Source organism: Mixophyes fleayi, chromosome 6 (assembly GCF_038048845.1).
Source record: "Mixophyes fleayi isolate aMixFle1 chromosome 6, aMixFle1.hap1, whole genome shotgun sequence".
NCBI classification, from domain to species: Eukaryota; Metazoa; Chordata; class Amphibia; order Anura; family Limnodynastidae; genus Mixophyes; species Mixophyes fleayi.
The window spans coordinates 141,001,178-141,021,898 of NC_134407.1; the positions used below are offsets into that span (position 1 = coordinate 141,001,178).

Below are 20,721 nucleotides of genomic sequence, written 5' to 3' on the forward strand. Positions count from 1 at the left end.
CCTGTAGATGGCGAGTCGGCATTGCTGCGTTTGGAATTGTGTCGTTATAGGATAATCCCATAGAAGAATAATAGTACTCAAATCAATTCCTTGTATGAATAAAAGAACAGTCGATCTTCATATAAGTAATTACGGGGCTCGGGCGCCCTCTGGTGTCTCGCCTAGAAACTGCAGACGGAACCATTTTCTCTGCCCTAGTTTCTCCCCGGCAGCATCCGGAAGTGCTATCAGGAGAATTCCCCAAACATGGCGTCTCCTGGGTTGGAATTGTTATTAGCTTCGGTGTCTTCTGACATCACTCGGCCACAAGATGCTCTTATCTGCTTCATTCATTGGGAACTTATCAGCAGCGGCTTGCGCTGCCTGGGCAAAACCGAGCAGGTAACACTGCAGTCATTCTAATAAGTCCCCTACCTGTGTATTACACCTGTCAGTCCTCGGCTCCATCCTCTGCTTATGTATTACACCTGTCATTCCTCGGCTCCATTCTCTGCTTGCGTATTACACCTGCCAGTCCTCGGCTCCATCCTCTGCTTATGTATTACACCTGCCAGTCCTCGGCTCCATTCTCTGCTTGCGTATTACACCTGCCAGTCCTCGGCTCCATTCTCTGCTTGCGTATTACACCTGCCAGTCCTCGGCTCCATCCTCTGCTTATGTATTACACCTGCCAGTCCTCGGCTCCATCCTCTGCTTGTGTATTACACCTGTCATTCCTCTGCTCCATCCTCTGCTTGCGTATTACACCTGCCGGTCCTCGGCTCCATCCTCTGCTTGTGTATTACACCTGCCAGTCCTCGGCTCCATCCACACCTATCAGTCTTCCACTCCATAAACGTCCTGTGTGTTACAGCTGTCAGTTCTTCCCTATGTCTGCTACTACTGTACACATGTCAGTCTTTTCCTCTTACTGCTACCTGTGTATTACACCTGTCAGTATTCCCTTCTATCTATTATCTGCGTGTTGCACCTGTCAGTCCTTCCCCACCATCCTCTACCTGCGTTGTGGCAGGTCCTTCCCCTCCATGCGCTGCCTGCGTGTTGCACCTGTCAGTCCTCCCATTTGTGCCATGAACCTAGTTACACTTCATCATGTTTGGGATCTTTCTAAAGAAGTGGAACATGAATTACTTTACACTGTTAAATGTTTAATGTTGCTGTTGTATCAATCATAAGAAATCACTGGTTGTAAAATTAGAATGTGTAATAGGCTATAAATAAGTGTATTTAAAAAGTTCAGTATTGACATCTATCAGTATAATAACCAACATTATGGAACAGCTTCAGTAATTATAAAACAATGAATACCAACAGCAAAAAGTTAGTGATAAACATGTAAGTACTCAGAGATATACCGAAAATAGCGATTTACAGGTATGTACTTTATAGTTACTTCCTCATTGTATTATGTATTAGGAGGTTGTACAAAAGTTACTTACCTAACCAACTGATGCAGAATCTGTACAAGATATTTGTTGTATGTAAACTTCTATCATTGCAGTTCTTGGCAGCGTTCCTGGGTTCTGTCTCTCCTGGGTCTCCAAGACATTATAATGTACTATATTAGACTATATGGAATTCCTGGGTTCACAGCATAGCACACTAGATTATGCTCAGTGGAGCTGAGACATGTGAACAGCATTTAATGTTATTACAGCTTTGTCAGGATGTGGGGTGCAGAGGTAGAAGTAAGTGCAATACTTTCTCTAGGTTATTGCTTGTAAAACATAGTTGCCACAAAGCAGGATTAGGATAGGAATTTATGATCATCTTAAATGAAGAAACCCTTTAGACAACTTCTGCTACTGGCCTGCTTTACCTCTAAATTGGCATGATGCATTATACCATGTAATACTCTCCATTGGTGCACATGCTAATATTAACAAGCATCATAAAATCACCTAGTACCATCACACTGTGCCCCATGTAAGTTATGTCTCCTTCTTCTGTGTGACTAGATATTTCACTGAACAGTTTGTAGTCAATGGGATATTCAGGCTGTTTCACACTGTACTTCACAGCTTTTCTCACCCGCAGGCTAGAGTAGAGGCGACAGGATCAGAGCGGCTTCCAGAAGGATGGAGTGACAACAAAGACTTATACACACTGTACTATGGTGTTGGAACCTCACAAGTTCTACTCAAAGCATTTACCGTGGAGCATGCCTTGATAGTGAATGCTATGGTAAGAATAGAGACCTATCCCATATCCCTCTGAAGTGCTTAAATTCGGAGCTCACCCTCCTAGTTGTCTGATTGCTGGCTCACATCCCTAGCACACACCCAGCGACTACCAGTCCATATTCCTGGTAGCCACCCAGCTCCCACAGCTGCCTCTCTATGACAGTCACTCAGTGAGCACTGCCTACATACCTTTGCTTAGTGGAGTTTGTACAGCAATCTTCATTGAAAGTGTATACCAGACATAAACTACATCATCCTGATCTAACTAGTCTTAACGTTTCCTTAATACAGGACCTTAAGACTGAGAAGGTTTATGACCTGACCCTGAATATGGATGACCTTGTAGACGGAGCACACCTGAAGCAATTCCAAAGGTTAGGATGCATCTTTCTTTTATTGTTAATGCCATAAACCATCTCTTACTTTTGCTTATTTAAAGGCAATTAAAAGACGCACATCAAATTCAGACTCTGTGAAAGGTCTGTATATAGTGAAAGAAATAGTAGTTGTCTCTTGTGAAAATCCATCTAGTAGTATTTAGATATCTTGAATAAAATTGTTCAACTTCTTTTCTCCTTGTGTTTCCGCAGTGTGCTGCCAATTGAGGCAGCATTGTGGGGGCTAAATAAATATTGATTGGAATGAGACATTTGAGATACTCCAATGTCCGTCTTGTGGGCTGAACTATACTTCATGCCCCGGTATTGTCGCTGGCCCCTAATGAAATGATAGGCTACATACTTAAGAATATGGTTAAGGCCAGTTTATAGGTGATAGGTTACACCTTTACAGAACTAAGTTTTGTTTTGTTATAAGACATTTTTGCTTAGCACCAATTAGATTCTGCATGAAATCTCATTTCTTTGATTCTTAAAAAGTATAAAGGGCCCTTTGTTCTCCAGTGAGTCTGAATATTGCACAGGACATAACATATATCACACATTAATGTATGGAGACATCTATATGTGTTAAAGTATCCAATAGTGACTAACTAATTTACTCTTTCTTTGCACAGCGTCTATAAAAATCCTGTGGCATTGAAGCAACAGTTACAAGGTGAGCTCATCTCCCCTCTGCTTGGCAAAAAAGAGGAGAGTCTGAAGCCTAAGAGAGAAGCGGAAAGACCTGCTGAGCATGATCCACTGCGGGTTCCCACCAGGTCTCCTGCATCATATCAACCTACCTGGTAGGTGCACCCTCAGTCTTTACTTTCTTTTAATGCCATGTTACCCAACAAATCATTCTTATTCTCTTTTCTAGGACAGATCCACCTGGGCATGTACCATATGGCACAGCAGATTTGGACCCCTTAGGGTTAGTACTTGCAGACCTGTCTGGTGTTTGAGTGTCTATGTTTATGAGCTTATTAGCATTAATTTTATTACAAAGTCAAAACTTTTTGAAGAGCTACTATTTGATGTTGTTATAACATTCTGTGTCATTATATAAATCTAAGTTATTCATTTGTCTAGAATTGGTGCCAGAACAGGCCTATAAATCTCAGCTAGATTTTAAAAAGCACCAGTCTTTTCAGCTCTTCCATTCTATTTGTCTGATCCCAGCGTATAAACAGTGCATGTGATTGTGTTCTCACAGGGGGAGCTCTGGAGGTATGCTTATGGATCCTTTTCATATAGGGCGTACAAGACCCAGACCTGACCCTTTGGGGGGTCTTCCTCCAGGAGCTGTGCCGCCGGGTGCCCGTTTTGATCCCTTTGGTCCTTTAGGTAGTGGTGGACGTCCAGGGTAAGTTTTTATTAAACACTACCTGTGTTTTGTATGTAAGATATGCAGCAAGGTTTAGAGGGGATGAATGGATTATTAATCTGCCTCTATCTTTTCCTTTACAGGCCTGACCCAGATCACTTGCCTCCACCAGGATATGACGACATGTTCATGTGATTCTCAATGTCCCGCTGTTGCCTTTTATGCTTTCCCCATGGTTCAGGAATTGTCTTTGCATCCTCTTACTAGTAAATCAGGGGCCAACTCAGAATTCATGAGGACTACTTAGTGCCCTCTGTTTCCAGTGCATTGTAATCAGATTTGTGTTTTAAGGGTAAATGAACCAGCAGAAAAGATGTATTGAAATACCATTTACCTGCATATCTGCTGTTCTGATCCTTCCCAAGGGTTGATAATAAAATGTATGTATATTTGATATAAATATGATTGTCATGCCCTTAAAAAAAACAACTTGCAGCATCAAAATTCTGTTCTTCCATCTTTATTATAAACCAGTGCAAGACACAATGACATGAAATCCTTGGCTTATTATTGATGAATGACGCTGGTATAGTGAGTGCAGACTGTGTCTTTAGTGTAAATATTCTGCAAATAATACCCCATCAAGATCCTGTCCAATATAAGAGAGGGTCTCTTCGAATATTGGAGCTGACCACCTGATAGGTATTTTTGGTTCTAGAGATCCTAGCTAGCACCTTTCGGCTTTGGTTGCAATTTGTGAACATAAAAAAATCAGCTTACAGAATTCAAGAGTAATCACTAGCAGTGTGTTGTCATATGGCATTGTGGTTTACATGAGGTGTGGTTAACACATTATCAGTCCAGTAAGCAACTACAATCGATTGAACATAACCCCTCCTCAAAAAGTATTTCTCTGATTTTCTATTTGCTCTATAACTGTCACACAACGATTGTAATTGTACCACAAGCTTCAGCACTCATATATACTACTATAAAAGACAAATGATGTTTATATATGGATAAAATCATGTAAATAATATCTTTATAAAGGTCTTATGTCATCACTTCATTGTTCATGTTCAAGGAAACATATTATAAGAATTAACATATCCACTACTGTTAACTATCATACTTAGATATTAGAAGTCAGGATTTCCATGACCTGTATAAATGCACTTGGGGGTGCAGCCTTGTACCTTTTTATATTGCCATGAAACTCCTCAGTGACTTCTAATACCCTTCTAATTAGGTGTGTTGTTGCTGCTGCTCTCCATGTAGAAGTTTATGTTTGTGACTACAGATAGCCGCACACCTGGGAGGATCAAATCTGTAAATATTAACACAATTTAGCATTTTTTCATCCTTATGAATGAATTTCCAGTGTGTATTTGTATTTCATTTTACAAAGCATTTTAAAATATTTTGGTGAAAGTTTCTCTTGTAATCCATGGCTGAATGTTTTTGCTATATGCTGTGAACTTCGGAGTTCAGTTACATTTAAAAACAAAACAAAATAAAAATAAATAAGTTGAGCATTACAATGGTCAATGGATCAGTGTTTTAATTATCAGTTCTATCTTCCACCAGGGTTACAATTAGTGATACAGCAAATTCCATATTAAAATTAAGTAGAAAGGGCCGAAATCATAAATGATAAAATTGTATTTGTTATGGCAGCTCCTGGAAGCAAAATGGTCTATTTTGCACACTAGAATCACAGAATAGCCAGGAATCACATTTGTTTGGCTGAATCCTGAAAGGAATCCTGGATTTGGTGCATTTCAATTTAATTTCTGTAAGTTAAAAAGGTAATAAATTAATCACAAAATATGCGCTCATGTAGTACATTTCTATTAGCGCCAATGCACCTAATTATCTGCTATAGTACAAACGCACTATCCCATATAAAGTGCTTGTGGCCGCTGGAATGAGTTCTATTAAAAGTATAGACTGAGGCCCCATCTCACAGAACATGAAACATACATCATTTGCAGGATGAAAAAAAGGATTGGGAACAGCCCTTGAATCTCACTTAAATCTCTCATCCTCCAAAATCTGAATTTTGTATGTGTGCATAAAATGCGGAGCGCAAGTGAGCAGATAGCTTGCATTTAGTTATTATCATCTCTTATCTGCCCATCTCCTTCCAGCAAACTATGCACAATGTTGTCACCATTTTCACACGTCAACCTGAATGTGGATCACATAAAAGGGGATGTATTAATGCAAAAATAGGTACAACCAGTATTTGTACCGAAGGAGCCGCAGTTTTGAACTTTCATAGATGACCTTAAAGTATTGGGTAGTTCACAAGATAAATGGATTTAAAGGCATTAGACACAGCACTGACACACTGGAATTTACAGTGTGTCACAGACACAGAATAAATGCATGTTTATGTGCATCAAACCCAGTCTGTTATAAAGCACCTTTTATAGTGGTACCTGCTGTACCCCAAATTAAGCCTCCTCTGGCCCAGTTCTTAATTTAACTTGTTCTTTATGTCCATTATAAAATATTGCTTAAGTTTGGCCGTTCTTCACCTATCAAATACAGAAACATAGAATCTGATGACTGGTAAGAACCACACAGCCCAACTAGTCATCTTTTTATTCCTAAAAACCTGAGACCCTATTTTATTTGTTGTATTCAGATTTAGAATAGCTTTATTTCTATCCCCAGCATACTGGGAGCATTTTAGTAGTCCTTCTTTGCACAATCTCTAATTGATTTATGTATTTCTTGAGCTATGGCCTCACACAGTAACCTAGGGGGTATATATACTAAACTGTGGGTTCAAAAAAGTGTAACTGTTGCCTATAGCAACCAATCAGATTCTAGCTGTCATTTTGTAGAATGCACTAAATAAATGAAAGCTAGAATCTGATTGGTTTCCATAGGCAACATCTCCACTTTTTCAAACCCGCAGTTTAGTAAATTTAGCCCTAGGTGTGGTCTCACCATTGATCTATTTAATTGTATCACCACTTCTCTCTCTGCTATATTTTCCTCTTCCTATACAACCTAGCATCTGCCTATCCTTCTCCATTGCTTTGCTACATGTCTGCCTATCACTAAGTTACTTAAAATGGTTGCATCCATATAAGGCCCCATTTATGCCATTGCTGTCTCAATGACTATGCTTCTTCATCAACTACAACTAATATGATAAGACTGATGTACAACCACACCAAGTATAAAGGAATGAAGTATGGAGTATAAGCACTGACTTTTGAAAACAGACCGTCACCACTTCCTCCCATCTTTAAAATCGTATTTACTACAGTGTTCTCTATTCACTCTTTGTATAGTTTGCATTGATCATTTGCAATTACCTGCAGAGATTCTCTAGTATTCAATACTTAACAACACCTACCTCTAAAAGCATGTTCACAAACTCAGCTCACTCTATCTTGCATCCCCTAATGCAGTGTTTCTTGAACCTGGTCCTCAGGGATCCCTAACAGTACGTTTTTCTTATCTCCTTGCTGGAGCACAGGTATATTCATTACTTACTGACACATTGTAACAGATCTACAGGTGGTATAATTACATACTTGCCAACTCTCCCGGAGTGTCCGGGAGACTCCCACATTTTGTGTAAGTCTTACGGACTCCCGGGAGAGTGTGGCAATCTCCCGGATCTGCCCACTTGGGCAGAATTACGTCCAAAACGCTGCGATTCACCGGGAATCGCGGCGTTTGGCCCCGCCCCCGCTGTAAAATGCTGCATTTTGCGTCATTACGTCACTGGGGCGAGGCCAAAATGATGCGATTTTAGGATCCCCGCCCGCTGCACGCCCACCTCCCCCGGCAGGCTCCCGGATCATACTTGCCATAAGTTGGCAAGTATGTATATTTATAACCCTTGTCATCTGGAAAACCTGCACTATTAGAGCATGTTGGGACATGTAGTTCCACAACTGGAGAGTCACAGGTAGCTGAAACCAGCTCTAATAATTGTTCCTGCCTCTTTGTCATTTCTTTGGTTTGTCCATCATCATCATCATCATCATTATATGTTGAGCAATGTCTTTTATTTTAATTTATCCTGGTTGTGCCACAGTGCAGATTATGGTAACAATGGGCAGCAGTAAATGTAACCAATTTGCAGTGACAGCAGTGTCAGGTGAATTAGTCTAGATCTGTGTTAACATGTTGTGACAGATTAGTAAATGTTGTTTTGTGTTACCAGCTGTATCTGCTCCCATTGGTCTTCGTTTTGATGCACATACACAGGCAGATACAGCTGGATTTTACTTTGTGAAAAGCTTATACTTGTGGCCCCCTATACCTGTAGGTGGATTGACGGCAGACACAAGTAGAGCACTGTAGGAGCATGCACACGTAAGTGTAATGCCACCCCCACTGTGATGTGGCCTAGTAAGCCTTGGCTGTATCTCCAGATATGCCTCTTAGCAGGTACTGCTTTCCCTAAGCCTTAGTGTAAAGATTTTTGCGGATGCTGTTTTAAAACTAAAATAAATAATAATTAATAATATTATTATTTATTTTTAAATTATGCTCTCCGTAAGGTAAGTAAGCAGCACCAGTGCTACAGCCTTGGCACATTTCTGCTAAAGCAGAGGGTCCACAAGCAAGTCCAAAGGGATTGAAAATAAAAAAACACAAGAGAATGAAGCTTCTTGCGGAGAGGCAAAGCAAATTAATGACTGAAGGGGTCAAAGAGAATTATGTAGTGTCATTCTCATGGTTTTGGTTTTATTTTCTTACTTTTAAATGCTTTGGACTACTTCAAAAAAGCAGATTCCCTGTGGATTTAGAAGTCAAATAAAGAGCTAAACAAGAGCTTTGTGCGTGTTTAATTTAATTAAAAGATTTTGGAAATTGATGTCTGTGTTTTTTCCCCACTGAGGTATTATTGTGGTGCTACATATTCCAGCAGACCTTGGCTACCAGGGCATGCTGGTGCTTGTAGTTCCAAAACTTCCATCATGCTCTGCCAGTCATGGATATGCTGGCACTTATATAGGGGTTGATACATATCATTGACATTTATATGGTCAACACTATAATATAGACAGTGTTGAAAAGTTGCCAATAATGACATTGACAGTATTATTAGGTCGACAACAGTGGCGGAACCACCACTGGTGCGGCATGTGCTGTGCACCGGGGCCCATGGAGATAATGGGTCCTGCTGTTTGGCAGATGCAGAGGGTCGGGGGCCCCTAGCTTGCTAGTTCCGCCTCTGGTCGACAGTTCTAATGTAGACTATATTATTAGGTCGACAATAATATCCCTAACACAATCTCTAACCCTAACCTTATAAAACTGCTGACATTTGACTTGTCGCCCCAGGTCGCCATTTCAATTGTTAACCTAATTCTGTTGACTTTATGAATGTTTAGCCATCGACAGCTTATATACCATTAGAGCTGGTTACTTATTGTTTTAGGGGGGTGAGACATCATGTTTTTTTTTATAGGGCATGCTGGTGCTTGTGGTTCCATGAGTTCTATAATGGTCTGACAGCCACGGGCATGCTGGCATTTATATAGCATTAGTGCTGGTTACTTATTTTGAGGGGGGGTGAAACATGTTTTTTTTTATATTTAAATGATCTAATTCATCTGTTTTTAAACAAAGCTACAGCAGTAATTATTATGATTATTATGATGATGATGACTGCTGTATTTTTATTTTTGTTTCAGCAAGATGTGCTTGGAGCGTATCTAAGGGCAGCACGGTGGCTTATTGGTTAGCAGTTCTGCCTCACATCACTGGGGTCATGAGTTCAATTAAACTGATGTGAGTGAGTTCTCTGTACAGCGCTGCAGCATTAGTGGCATTATATAAATGATGACGTTGAAAGCGGCGGCATCTTTGTGCTCTATTTTGAGTTGCATTTTTCTTAAGAATTGCAGCTCAAAACACACACACGTAAGGCTACAATTTTGCGTTTAAAATTGTAGGTTTACCCCAAAATTGCAGCCTGCTCTAACACATTAGTGGACAAGTACTGCTTAATGATTCAAATGTTTGCCATGTTTTGTCTTTTGCAAAGTTAGAAACAGTGAGACTACCACAACTAGGACTGGCATCATTTGTAAAATGGATAGTTTTCCTAAATTGTAATGATTTGGGATGTAGTACATTTGTATGTGTTCTATTTAAAGAAAACATATTCAGCTCTTTGTACAGTTTATAACAAGGAAATGCATCCTATCACTTACAATTTAACAAGACTTTTTTTTGCAATAACTATTAAATGATGCATCTTGCACTGATTTAACAATGCTCTTTTAAACCAGTGTAAATAGGCTTATAAATATAAAGGCTTAGGATAAGTGATCCCACCTATTCAATCAATGTGTTCACATAGGAATTCTCAAATTCTGGTCTGCAAGAAGGACCAATAATACAACATTCTCTTAATCGGAACATTCTAAAGCAGAGGTCAGGACTACAGGTTGCCTTAGGCACGTTCTACAATATAGATCCAGGAGTAAGGCTTTCTATCCTTCACCATCCCTCCTCCCACTGTTACTGAGATTGTAACAGCAGGGACCTCTAAAGGCTAGAATTATCTGACCTCATTAAACATTAAAGCAACTATACCAGAATATTTGCTCATCTGGAACTGTAACCATTTGTCTACCATCAGATTTTAAAATAGTGCCACTACATTCAAGACTCTTGTAGTTGAGTAACATTATTTGTCATTTCAAGAATCTCGTGTTCCACAAGTACCTGCCCACCCTCTGTAGTCATTTGTCTCATTCTCAGGTTAAGAGAGCCATATTTTGTCTTTGGTCCTCTGGCCACAGTGAATTTCCTCCTGCGGTACAGCTCTCCTTTACATATTGAGACCATAAGTAGCATAGAGAGAAGTGTGCCTCCTAAAGTAAGCAATCCTAAGCCAGCGATAATGCACTTGTCCAACTGTGAGCCAAGATGTGCATAGTAAAGCTCCAGCCTCTCCATCTCGCGGGCGGACACAGAATCAGGACTGACCCGTACTTCCCGTGGTATCGTATAAGCTACTGCTACAAGCACTATGCCACTGACCAATAAGGCTAGGGAACACATGAAGCCATAATCCACAGAGTGGTTTGCTAATTCTGGTTCTCGACAATCCTCAGAGTGAGGAGATTCATTCTCCTTTGCAGTCCAGCCTCTCACCTCTGACAAAGGACTTGACCCCTGGATTTCCTGTGAATCTTGGCCAAAGTGTGTTTCCCCAAACTCCTCATAGGATGGATTCTCAAAACCTCTGATGGTAGGTGAGCACCCATGATGGGTTTGCCCATTTGTGCTATGTCTTAAGCCAAGGTCTCTTAGCTCCAAGGTGTGTGAAGAAGCCATTGAGGGGTTCTGGTGTTGATCATCCTGTGCTCACAGAAATGCTTCAGACTGCAGCTAAGTGGGATAAAATAGAGAAAAGGTGTTGTAGAATTTGTATCCATAATATTAAGCCACCACACTTCCAGGAAGGCATATGAATCAATAATGAATTATCCAGAAATTGCAGACATGCTTACTGTTTCATTGGAGGCCTGGCATCCCTGTATCATTGCAATTGCATTACTAACCCAGCCATTGGTGTGCATTTAACAGCAGTTTATTTTTGTTTGATAAATGTAGACAAGACAAATGGAATAATCTAACTACAGCACATTGTATATCTTTACTAAATAAGCCACATTTCCTTATCACTTTCTGATTTAAAAAATAAATTGAGTATATGCAGTTCATACCTAATCTAATCTAAAGAAGTACTACAGACAGTCTGATCTGGGGAGAAATTTAGAACCAAAAGTCAATTTGCACACATACATACATGGCCATGTATACTTGTAATAAATGTGTTTTCCTTGACTTTATGCCATATCAATACAGTTTGAGGGAAAGCTAATTTTGTTTTATGTGAGAACTGTAGCCATATGGTGTAATAGTGTTATTGATGGAGTTGTGAGTTTCATCTGAATGTTCCGGTTTCCTCCCATGGTCAAAACAACATACTGGTAGGTTAACTGGCGTCTGATGAAACAAGTGTGTATGTATGCTTGTGTTAGGGAATATATACTGTAAGCTCTGCTGGGGTAGTCACTGATCTGAATGATTAAACCTTCTCTGTAAAGCATTGGCTAATATGTAGGCACTTTATAAAGAAAAGGATAATAATATTGAAGACTGAGAGATATATAATGGATTTAACAGCCCAGCTGGGACAAAACAGCTCTGATTAGTGTTGTTGCACAATTCATAACTTATTTTAATAAGTTGTAGGCTAGGGACTGATTATTGGAAAAAATTATTTACATCCTGTGACATAAAGGAACTGAAATTAATATTTCACCGTTACAGTTTTTATATAAAGGTGATGACTCTACTGTACCACTTACAGAGCAGGTAACTTTGGTAGAATTACTAGAGTTGATAGGTAAGTGAATAAGTGTCGCAGCGCCGTCTACTTGTCACATACAGATATTACACCTAACTACAGAAGTGGTGCATGGACCCTCGACACAGCCGGAGGTCAGCTGGGGAGCTGTCCATTCAGCACCACATAGTAGAACGGCGCACTTCTACAAGACAGACACATGCGTTAACATACAATACCAAACACCAAAACACGTTGCAATCACACACTTAACAGTCCATAACACACAGCATTAGAAAAATGAACATGCAATTGTAAAAGCACAAGAAACACAATTATACAATTAATATCATACAGACCGCAAGTGACTGTGCGTAACACAACACAAAACCTACAAATGACACAGTACGGTCTCCATCACACGAATAGCAATACAAATAAACATAATAGACCAGAGTATCTACATTCAAATAAACAGATACACACGAAACAAAACGACCAGAATGACTAAAAATCACAGCTGTTCACAAATGTAATTATAAAATCGGGGAATAAGTCATTCACTAGCAATAAATCAGCACTTACCAGTGAGTAAAGTGTACCGTGGTACCTCCACCCCACTGAGAGCTCCAAGCTAGTAACAACACATAGTAAACACAACCCAACATTGCACACCGCCCCTACATACTACATTATTTGTTATGCCCCAGACAATGCATTAAACTTTACTCTTACCACATCCTCTTTGTAATCCATCCACAACCCAAGCTGTATGCAATACTTACTCCTACCATGTAATACCAAACAGACTCCTACACAAAGAGGTTGTGCAAATCCGCGAGTCCCCACAATTGGATGCACAAAATATATCACCATACACATCCGCAGGTGCATCACAGCTGACACACAGCGTGTGGAGACACTGACCTGTGCGCACCCCGAGACACTCTTGCATCGTCACCGCAGCATTCCTGTGCATGCAATCATACACTTTTGTGTGTGCAATGTGACAACCAGAATACCTCCACCATAACATTAATGATAGGTCTGAGAGACGTGCGCAAATGTATGCTTCTCTAACACAATGAGACGGCTAATGGATGCTACAGGATAACCCAGGAGACGGCACAGCATTTCAGCTCCATCATGGACCATGTGGGAGGAGATTGGATTCTCAGCGCCCTCAGCCGGTCAGATATGGTAACAGTGTCATCGTGTCCTTTACGGGTACCGCCATCTTAAACCTTACCGTCGCTTGGACATTGGGCAGCGCTCTTCCAAAACCAGAGTAGCTTTGGGGGAGAGAGACTCTCCACGTTCATTTATGAACTAATTTTATCTGCAACATCACCCAATGCCATGATAGCTGTACAGTGGACACAGATCCCCAGTATCAGCTGGCGGCATTCGGGAGGCTTCGAGCCCCAGCTGCTGGCAGAGTAGGATACATTTCACTATGGAGATGCCCCTGGGACCTGCCTTGTCCTGGCTGAGGAGGGAGCTGGTAAGATTCGTGATGGGGATGGGTCATCCACCATCTCTTGTATCGCATACATGCTGCAACCACATTTCATCCCTTTAATGACCGTAAGATTACACACTCCACCCTTTCCCTGGCCACAAAGCTGGTAGCTCTGGAGTACAGACAGGGTGTAATACTAGCAGCAGAGGAGGGGTAGCAGCTTCAGACATAACACAGGGAGGAATTAAGAGCATGGGTATATCACAGACTCCACCTTTTCTAGAGATGGAAAACAGCCAGAGTGTGGGATGCAGGGATTGTCTGATAGGAGGCAGAACTAATAGTATGATGGAATAAGGATAATCTGTAAGGGAAAATTACAGTGTTAGAAGACCTAGCCAAGCCAGATCCCTACTGTCACCAACAGCACTCACCTGAGCCTGCGTGACACGTGTGTGACACAGGTTTAACAAAAAAAACAACCACCTGGTCTGTCTAAAATGATTAAATCCTTCCCTATCTACGCCACACACTAGCTTTGCGGTACAAACTATGCCACCACCAAGGTTTTTTCTGAGAAGAGCTAACACTCTATTTAGGAAGCCTTCGGTTCTCCCTAGAATTAATCTAGCACAATTTACTTTAATCAGAGTTAACATAAACCACAAATGTTCTCCTCATTTCAATTATGTAGCGTCTTGACCAAACTGTCGCGTGAGTTCGTAAGAACAGAGACTTGAACTTATTAAGTCTAATTTAATATGGAAAATACATCCACAATGCTTAAGATAAAACAGGTAATAAAAGGCATGCAAATATAATGAAATTGTTTCTTATAAAATAAAAAGGATAAAACACAGAATTGATAACTCACTTATATTCAAGTTTCTAGTGTTGGGAGAAGCAGGAAAAATGGAACACTCATCAATCAGATTGATTCCCCAAAAGTGAACACATTTTAACAGTCACAGTGCAGTTTTAAAACCACACTGCAGGACCCACAGCCCCCCTTCCTGTGATGTTAGAACAAAATGGTCTGTGGGAATGCAAATTAGGGTTTTATGACTCTGCTAGAGAAACACCTTTTAAGTTAAGTTTTTGTTACCCTATCCTAATTTTTCACCAGTATGACTTACAAACATGATTTTACCTCCACACAACAGGTCATAAGTTCCCCTTCATCTGCATACCACACATGCATCTGATAAGTATGATATTGGAGAAAATGATATGATATTTTCCTGTGACCCTATTCAGCTTGAATTTGTCATTAACATATAACCCTGTCTCTGCAGTCGGCATGTCTGGGACCTCCCAGACATGTGTTAGATTTCATTGTCTTGAAAGAGTATTCTTAAAGGCTTTTATGTTAGCAACCTGCCATAAATGATACAAGGTGCTACTATTATCTACCAGCGCCCCCTGGGTAGTTTAACATAAAGAAAACATTTAAACAGCTCCTCTGAGCCATGTAAACTATTTCTAGGAATTAATTCACAACCAAATATTTGCAGATTTATATGCCTAAAAATTAGCTTGCACATGACACCTCCCCGTTCTAGAGGGTGACAGGGAAATTGTTACCTACATGACGATTATCCCTGCTCACCTAACACAATGCTTCCGTTATGACAGTCTGTCTGTGGTACCATGATGCTCTCGTTCTTGCGCTGCACAGTAAAGAGACATGGTGGGGGGGATCAGATTCCACCTGGGTAACTTTACTTTTCTGTGGTCTGAGAGCCAGGTACACAGTTGGCCACACCCACAGCGCTGCACTCTATCTATAGACCTTGTAGGAACCAATTGTACACACCTATCCCAATCATTTTTCTTTTGAGATACAGACAAGGCTTCTTCTGATACACCTCTCAAGGTCTTAGAACCAAGGACACTCAACGGTGCAGGCTGCATGGTAGAGCCTCTCCCCTTAGGTCCAGTGTGTAGGAAACATGGTCTGGGATCAGGGTCTGCCTGTTGAGGGGGGTGAATTGGGGTATGGTTCCTACCTGGCCCTTTACCCGTAGATCCCTGCATTTTCCTCACACCCTGTGTTCCCCCCTGAAAACTCCCTGCGGCCACACTTTTATTCAGCGCTGCAGCAGTGGTCCCTGGGAAATCGAGGACAACACACAATATACCATCTCTTTGTTCTGTCTCCCAATCCATCTGATTCATGTCCCTGTGACACAATACCTGTTTTAGACTTTCCTTTATAAGTACAGGGTTAAGTCTGGAGGTAACCTCCCACAATGATCTCTTCTCTATCCCTAGCTGGGTCTCTTCTAGGGGTCTAAGCAAGAAAGCACCTTCCTATTCCCTAGACTCAGATATTGGGGAGTCCAATAATTTAGATACAGACGGGTACACACTAACCCCTAGTTCTACCTCCCATTTAATCTGTTCTGCCACACTTCTCGTTCTTTACCTGGCTTAGTATACAAAGGTTCAAGGTGAGCCCCATCTGCCTGTGATCCTCTCACATCTGTCTTTACCAGAACCTTTAGAGAACTAGCTGAGTTACCCACCTTCTCCATCTTAAGCTCTGGTAAGGGGGACCCCCCATTGTCCACTACAGTGTTGGGCATTGCTGGTTCAAGCACAGATGGATACACAATTTTCCTCTGCTCTCCCTCCCAGTCACACGTTGCCCTTACTCAGTACACATTACCTGTGGACACACTCGGTTAATTCTGAACACATCAGACTCAATAACAGCCTCTGCTGGCACAGATTGAACATGTATTTTACCCAAATCAGTATCATGTTCAGCATTGATAACATGATTGCCTGCTTACCTTATCTCAGGACAGGGAGTCTGTAAAGGGACAGGGTTAGATTTCAAGACAACACAATTTACCATATTGTAATCAGACACATCTATCCTTATAGGAGCTGGAGGAAGGGGGATTGGAGAGACTGATTCAGGCTTAGTGTTATCTTCTGGCAGCCCCCTTCCCTCCCCCTCAGGGAATGTCTCTAGGATATTGTCACCTTCTGTTGGCAACCCTTCTCCCTTCCCCTCAGGGGTTAAGTCTGAGGTCCTGGCCTGCACTGCTTGCTGACATGTGAACACTGACACTTCAAACAGTTTACACATCTCAGGTACAATAAGACATACATGTTCCCTTTCACATCCGGGTTTACAAATTTCAGATACAACTAAACAAACATTTTCCCTGTCACATACTGGTACCTGGGAAAAAACATGGTTAATTTCAGAGTCCACAACATCACTACTAGCGACATAATGAGATAAAATCCTGCCTAAATCAGTTCCAAGTAAAACATTGATAGGAATATGGTGTGATACCGCTACTTCCCTTAGACCTCTTCCAGCACCCCAGTCAAGATAAATCTTGGCCATAGGCACAGTAAGGTGAATTCCACCCACCTCTTGCACTAAAATACATTTTCTTGGAATAAAGTCCTCTAACCCCACCAGTTCTGAACGCACTAGCGTAACGTCCGCACCAGTGTCTCTTAACCCCACAGGTACCTTGTTACCCACAGTGACTGTTTGCAGGTTGTCCTTGCGGCCCCCTTGTGGTCCAGCAACACACAGGACAGCTGGAGAAGATTGCAGGGAAGGTACCCCTCCAGATGAAGGTGAACTGATCTTCTTTTCTGGACAGGTGGTATTAATGTGCCCCATCTGGTTGCACACAAAACACCGGTGGGTGTCTCCCAAAACAAGCCTTACCCCAACCCTCCCAAAAGATGAAGAAACAGTGGGTGATGTTGTTGAGGGGGGTGGCGTTGATCCTCCTGGCCGTCCCCCTTTCCAGGCAGACTGTTCCGGCACAAAAGTCCCTCTTTTAGCTGCAGGTGTCCGGATGACAGTGTACTTGTCGGCCAGTCTAGCTGTTTTCGCAGGTGATTCAGTGTCCCGATTCACTACCCATTCCTTCACATCAGCTGGGCACAAAGTTAGAAACTGCTCCTGGATCATAAAATCTTTCAGAGCATCAAAGGTGGTGATCTTTAACCCTCCAATCCACTGAAAGAAGTAGACAGGTGGGTCACAAGTCCTCAATAAGTGTCAGAGGCACTGCGCTTTAAATCTCAGAATTTCTCTCTGTGCGCCTCCGGCGTGATATTAAAATGCTGTGGTAGGGATTTTTGATTGCCTCATAATCTCCGTCTATCTCGAGTGGAAGATCTGCAAAGGCCTCTTAATGCTTTACCTCGCAAACTAGGGGTTAAATACTGAGCCCACTGATCTTTGTGCAGTCCATACTGTCGGCACGTCTTTTCAAATCCTCACAAAAAGCATCCAAATCCCCGTTTGAAAAAAAAAGAAGGCAGGCTGTGTACGAACTGTTTCCTGGCGAGAGCCGACAGGCTCTCACTGACAGCGTGGACATTGAAAGTGTGACAGGCGGTTTCATAAGCCATTGTCACATTTGGTGGTACCTGATGACCAACGCTACCTTCGGGTATAGAGTGCGGCGATTCAGAGCGATGGTGGCCGCCATCTTATGGCCACTACAAAGTTCCCCCCTCAGAGGGGGGGGGTGGGGTGTAGGTAATTGTAGCCATTGATTAATAATTAGATAATTGATGTACGGCAGCAAGAACCAATGGTGCTCTTATTCAATAGAAGTGGCACGCATTTGGTGCTAACAGAGAGATGGCTGAAGTACAGAGTTGAGGAGCTGGATACTAGCACTTCCCCCCCACACAGAAGAGAGTGTGATGGTATCTCCTAGGGCGCCAAGTTCTACCCGGGAAAAGTACACAGCACACTCCCCAGCCGTCTGCTTCACTGCTGACCGAGACTCCTCTCGTGCTTCAGATTTGTACTAGTCTGGAGGACTAAGTACATATATATATATATATATATATATATATATATATATATATATATACACACACATTTTATATATATATATATATATATATATATATATATATATATAGTAACAAAACGGCACCCTTCTCATGGCACTTTTGTCACCTTCTGTTGCAAGAACTCCCAGCAGATATCAGCAACACAAAACTTCTTGTTTTAAATCAAACATATTTATTGTTTGCATCACAATAAATAGCACTTCTTCAGTCAGAATGACACCAGCAAGCAACCTCTTTTGCTTGCACCTCCTGGTGACCCTAAACACTAACTAGACACAGACCAGCTCACTACTGACTGGCCAACTAGTTCAGCGTCAGTCACCTCGAACAAAAGCACAAATCAAGATTAAATACACAGGTCTCCTCCCACAGGCTTGGATGACTGACAGACGACACTCCCACCTTGTTTTTAAAGGAGGTCTCTTCAGGTGCTCTGTAACGCCTAATCAGTATAGACACTCCTATCAGCTCTGCTGCTAGCTGTGGAAACAAACATGTTAAAGCATGTAAGCAAATCACATTTACATTTACTTTACCACATGTCTCAGACCTGTACATAACTTAACCAAAGCACAGTGTTACACCTGTATATAACTTGGTTTGCAGCCTTTTACCTGCAGACTGTTAGCTCCATAGCTAATTCCACTCTGAGAGGCCTGTGGAAAACCACTCCCATTGCCACTATATATATATATATATATATATATATATATATTCTTAATAATATACATACTATTATTCAGTATTGATATATGGTGTGGTTTCTGTTTGGATAGCGGCACATTAAGAGGGAAACGCTGCATCTCAGAGTTTTGATGGGGCATAATACATAGCATACAACATATAGTAAGATGCATCTTTTGACTTCTAGTCAGAGATTAGATAGTATCTTTTGCAATTTCTTTTCTTGTGTTGTATAATTGCTAAACTGTCTCTGTATATTCTATTCTGTAATTGCTATTCCTTTTATAATGTCTGATAAAGGGAAAGCACCTAAAGCAAAATATTTTGCTTGCTCTAAATGCTGTTAACGGAAGAACCGGTGTGGGCTGTGTCGCTGGCAATGTCGATGGGCACCCTGGTGCAGCTACTCACCAGTCAGGCAGAGGCTACGGCGCTGTCTGCGGGTTCTCCTTCTACCTCGGCAGCGGGGGCAACCTTTTCAGTGGTACAACTGGTCAATGAAGGTGCAGATTTAGGACCCGCTGGCCCTTCATCTTCTGTTGCTCTCCAAAGGGCCCTTGCAGGGGAGCCTGCTTGGTCTACATCTTTGGTTAGGGGAATTGATTGACTGAACAGGATTTTAGACTCTCCGAGATCTTTGTAGCCCAAAAACAAACAGAAAAGAACTAGTTATCCTCTTCTTTCGGTATCAGATTCAGAGATATCATCTGAAGAGGACAGAAAAATCACTTACGAGACATACGGTCCTCAGATCACGGATCTTGATGATTCCCCTAGGAATCAGAGCATTGAGTATCTGGTCCTGGCAGTTAGAAGGCCCTTAGACCTCTTAGACCTAGATGAGCCTACATCTGTGGATCAGGGTCTTTTTAAAAAGATGAAAAGACGCACAGTTTGTTTTCCTCCTTTTTCTGAGTTGAGGTAAATTGCGGAAGCAGGTTAGTCACAGCTGGACCTCAAGGTAGTAGTTCCTAAAAGATTCATGGCATTGTACCCCCTACAGTTAGAGGACCTTAGCCGTTGGGAACAGATACCAAGGGTGGACACTCCAGTGGCACGGCTTGCGCGTCACACCACTCTGCCACTTCCGGGATCAGCCTCCCTTCAGGACGCTATGGACCGGAAAGTGGAAGGATTTTTAAAATCCATTTATGTAGCTGCAGGAGCTTCATTTAGACCAATGTTATCATCGTCATGGGTTGCCAGGGCCATGGAATCATGGGTTAACCAGCTCTTAGCAGGACTTCAGGATTTCGACTTTCTTCCCCTTGCTCTGCACCTTAAAGAGGCATCAGGCTATTTATATGAGGCTGCTCAGAATACAGCCTCAATGTCTTCCTCTGCATCTGCCTCAGCGGTGGCAGATAGAAGGACTCTCTAGCTTAGATCCTGGGAAGCTGATGCAGAGTCTAAACGTTCCCTTGAGGCCTTCCATATTCAGGATCGGTACTTTTTGGGATGAAGCTGGATAATATCATTTCGCA

The 20,721-nt window shown here is 41.7% G+C and overlaps 2 protein-coding genes across 3 annotated transcripts; one reads left to right on the forward strand and one right to left on the reverse strand.

Moving 5' to 3' along the window:
• Positions 1–202: 202 nt before the first annotated feature.
• PSMF1 (proteasome inhibitor subunit 1) lies at positions 203–5,431 on the forward strand. Its single transcript, XM_075176586.1, has 7 exons — positions 203–381; positions 2,038–2,184; positions 2,475–2,557; positions 3,199–3,369; positions 3,444–3,497; positions 3,780–3,929; positions 4,034–5,431. The coding sequence occupies exons 1-7, from the start codon at positions 247–249 to the stop codon at positions 4,083–4,085; spliced, it is 792 nt and encodes a 263-aa protein (XP_075032687.1). The 5' UTR covers positions 203–246; the 3' UTR covers positions 4,086–5,431.
• On the reverse strand, positions 4,395–13,286 carry TMEM74B (transmembrane protein 74B). Of its 2 annotated transcripts, none has more exons than XM_075176587.1 (2): positions 13,165–13,286; positions 4,395–11,273 (listed from the first exon to the last, which is right to left on the reverse strand). In XM_075176587.1, the coding sequence occupies exon 2, from the start codon at positions 11,217–11,219 to the stop codon at positions 10,542–10,544; it is 678 nt and encodes a 225-aa protein (XP_075032688.1). In that variant the 5' UTR covers positions 11,220–11,273; positions 13,165–13,286; the 3' UTR covers positions 4,395–10,541. The 2 variants fall into 2 exon arrangements, with proteins under 2 accessions (XP_075032688.1, XP_075032690.1); XM_075176589.1 differs by lacking the exon at positions 13,165–13,286 and adding an exon at positions 12,260–13,059.
• Positions 13,287–20,721: the final 7,435 nt, after the last annotated feature.